Source organism: Pollicipes pollicipes, unplaced genomic scaffold (assembly GCF_011947565.3).
Source record: "Pollicipes pollicipes isolate AB1234 unplaced genomic scaffold, Ppol_2.1 Scaffold_1657;HRSCAF=1944_pilon_pilon_pilon, whole genome shotgun sequence".
Taxonomy (NCBI): Eukaryota; Metazoa; Arthropoda; class Thecostraca; order Pollicipedomorpha; family Pollicipedidae; genus Pollicipes; species Pollicipes pollicipes.
In genome coordinates, this window is record NW_023595975.1 from 1 (window position 1) to 2,500 (window position 2,500).

Consider the following 2,500-nt stretch of genomic DNA (forward strand, 5'->3'; position numbering starts at 1 on the left):
CTAGGATTTGGAAATATAAGATATGGCCTCCGGGGTATGAGAAAGGGATTTACCTAAAAATATTCCAAGAATAAAAAACAGGGCTTCTAAGCGAGTGCAGAGGGCCTCTCCTTTGGCCGGAAGTGCCCTCTATGACCCGATCTCGCTCCCTCGTGGGTGAATCACCGACTACGACACTGGACGTAAAGCGCGCGTGTCTGGCAGTTAGACGCCTAAGCTGTGAGGCGAACGCGAATTACAGTCACATGTCAGAGAGCTGTCATGGCCCTCTCAGAGTCTGGTCGCGGGGCGAGCGCCACCGCACGGGACCGGCACAGGGGGCAACATTGTGCCGCGGACGCGTGTGGTGGCGAGTCACCCCACATCTCTAATATGGAGTATGGGAACATTCCGTCAGAGCGCCGATCTACGCTGTTGACACGCATGGGGGGAGGGGGGGCACGCGATCAGATGGCCCAAGGAATGTCGCTGACACGCGAAGACGCGTTTATGTTACCCGAGGCAAATGGCGGCTAATCATCCTGATCGCAAAACAATATTCGACGCCGAGCTCAAATGATTTGTCAAGTCTGATGCGGATACCATGGAAATAATTATACGTTTTTACGCGACATGGTGATGAGCAATTTGATCGAACGAGCCATTCGCCGCATTACGCGAGGCAATATGAAATATGGATCTTCACTTATAGACGCACACATGAGATTGCATAAAATGAATAATGCATGTGAACGTGCAGAAAGCCAAACTACACAATACTGCCCGCCTCCGCTTTCTCCATCCAACCTCCTCTTCCCGTCGAGTTCTCGATGACGTCACCAGCAAGGTCGTCCGGCCGGGCAGCCCCGCCGCCCCACTCACCAGTCCTGCACGCTATTGAAAGACTCCTCATTCGTGATGTCGTACATCAAGATGAAGCCCATGGCGCCTCGGTAGTATGCCGTGGTGATGGTCCGGTACCTCTCCTGACCGGCCGTGTCCTGTGGAGCGAGCCGTGGGATTGAACACGCCGTCAACGGCGCCATAGCTTATTTTTTTTTGTTGTATTGATGTTGGCATCGTCGTTTAAAGCTAACGAGACGAGACCTTGACAAACGAAGTCGAGGTGAAGGGTTTGGGAATACCATCTCCAGCATTTTGGGTGGCACTGCTGCCGTTGACGTGGCGAATGGACCAATATCATTCGCATACGTGAAGTAGGAGCCATCTATTATTAAGGCGGTGGTACGAATGACTAGGGTTGCTGTTGTGAGTGAGTGTGCCGTTACATAATACAAGTCATATAGCCAAGTGTCGCGTACAAGACTGGATTTTTACTGACATACAGAAAGCGTAAGGTAGGTTTTATGACTGTAACTAACATGTGTCAGTCAACTTGATCTCGGGCCTTTTTGGCCTGGGCCGCTGTAATTGACAGACAATGCTTTTATCGCCCCAGACCGTCTCAGCCAACAGCACAGTGCTACACACGTTTTCCTCGCACCTGAACACCATTCGCCACTGCATCCCCTAGCATCTTCTCCGAGCGCACCCCTATCGTGTGCGGTGGGCCCGCACACGGAGCGGCTGAGCACATGGGCGGGGTTCTCGGGGCGCACCGCCCCCGCACGGCCGGCCGGCAGCCATCAGTCAGCGTCGGTGACTTCCGGAGGTGCAGTCCGGGCTGGCGGCTGACAGCGGCGTCCGGACCGGCCGCGGCGCCGACGGCCGGCCGACCAACGGTGCGACACAGGGTCATCGATCGCACTGCACCGCCCCCCCCCCCGCCCAACCCCCACACCCTCTGCTTCACCGGCACAGGACGGAGGCGGTGCGCACGGATACCGAGGGGGACGGTAACTGGACAATGTACGGCAATGAGATGGTGGCAGTGGTAGATGCCCGGTGTGGGGAAATGACTTGTTTAGAGGCGGGGATGTTCAGACAGGCTTGTTCGTTTTCCTATTCAGTTTTTTTTTGGCTCCAGCTATGCTCTCCCGACTTGGGTTTCAGCGCCCCTCCCACAACTTTTAGCAGAAAGTGGGTGAAATCCGGAGAGAAACACGTTTGTTGTCAAATTTTGTGTGTAGGTTGCGTCATTTTTCACTGCTCAACTCACACTACACGCACTCATTTTACGAAACTACGGCCCTGTTATGAGGAACGTTTTTCAAAGAGCGCGTGCAATTTCAAGAGGACTGTGGGGCACTGGTAAGGGGATGCACGACGTGGTGTGACTTCATTATCAATCTCTCGTGTTCTGACGCCTTGCCAAGGTGTCGCTCTCAGTATCGCAGAGTGTAGGGACGCGAGCACGCCCGGTTCCCCAGCCATTGGCCGGCGAGTAAGAAAATACAAAACAATAACGGAAATGCCATCCAAGTTTGCAAACAGAAAGAACAGTACGTTGATTTGTTTAACAGGAACAGCAATTAATTAGAGGATACTTTTGGCCAGGACACAAAGCTCAGAACTAAATTGTCGGTTTGTGGTGAGGTTGTTTGATTCTGCTCCTCTAGCT

At 53.4% G+C, this 2,500-nt stretch overlaps 1 protein-coding gene across 1 annotated transcript in view; it reads right to left on the reverse strand.

Annotated features, from left to right (window-relative positions):
* Positions 1–857: 857 nt before the first annotated feature.
* LOC119095527 (ras-related protein Rab-3) overlaps positions 858–2,500 on the reverse strand; it is a gene marked incomplete at its 5' end in the record, with an annotated part of 4,825 nt that continues 3,182 nt past the window's right edge. Inside the window, one exon of the mRNA XM_037218381.1 lies at positions 858–980. Within this exon, the coding sequence (XP_037074276.1) occupies positions 858–980 (123 nt within the window). The remainder of the gene's footprint in view (positions 981–2,500) is intronic.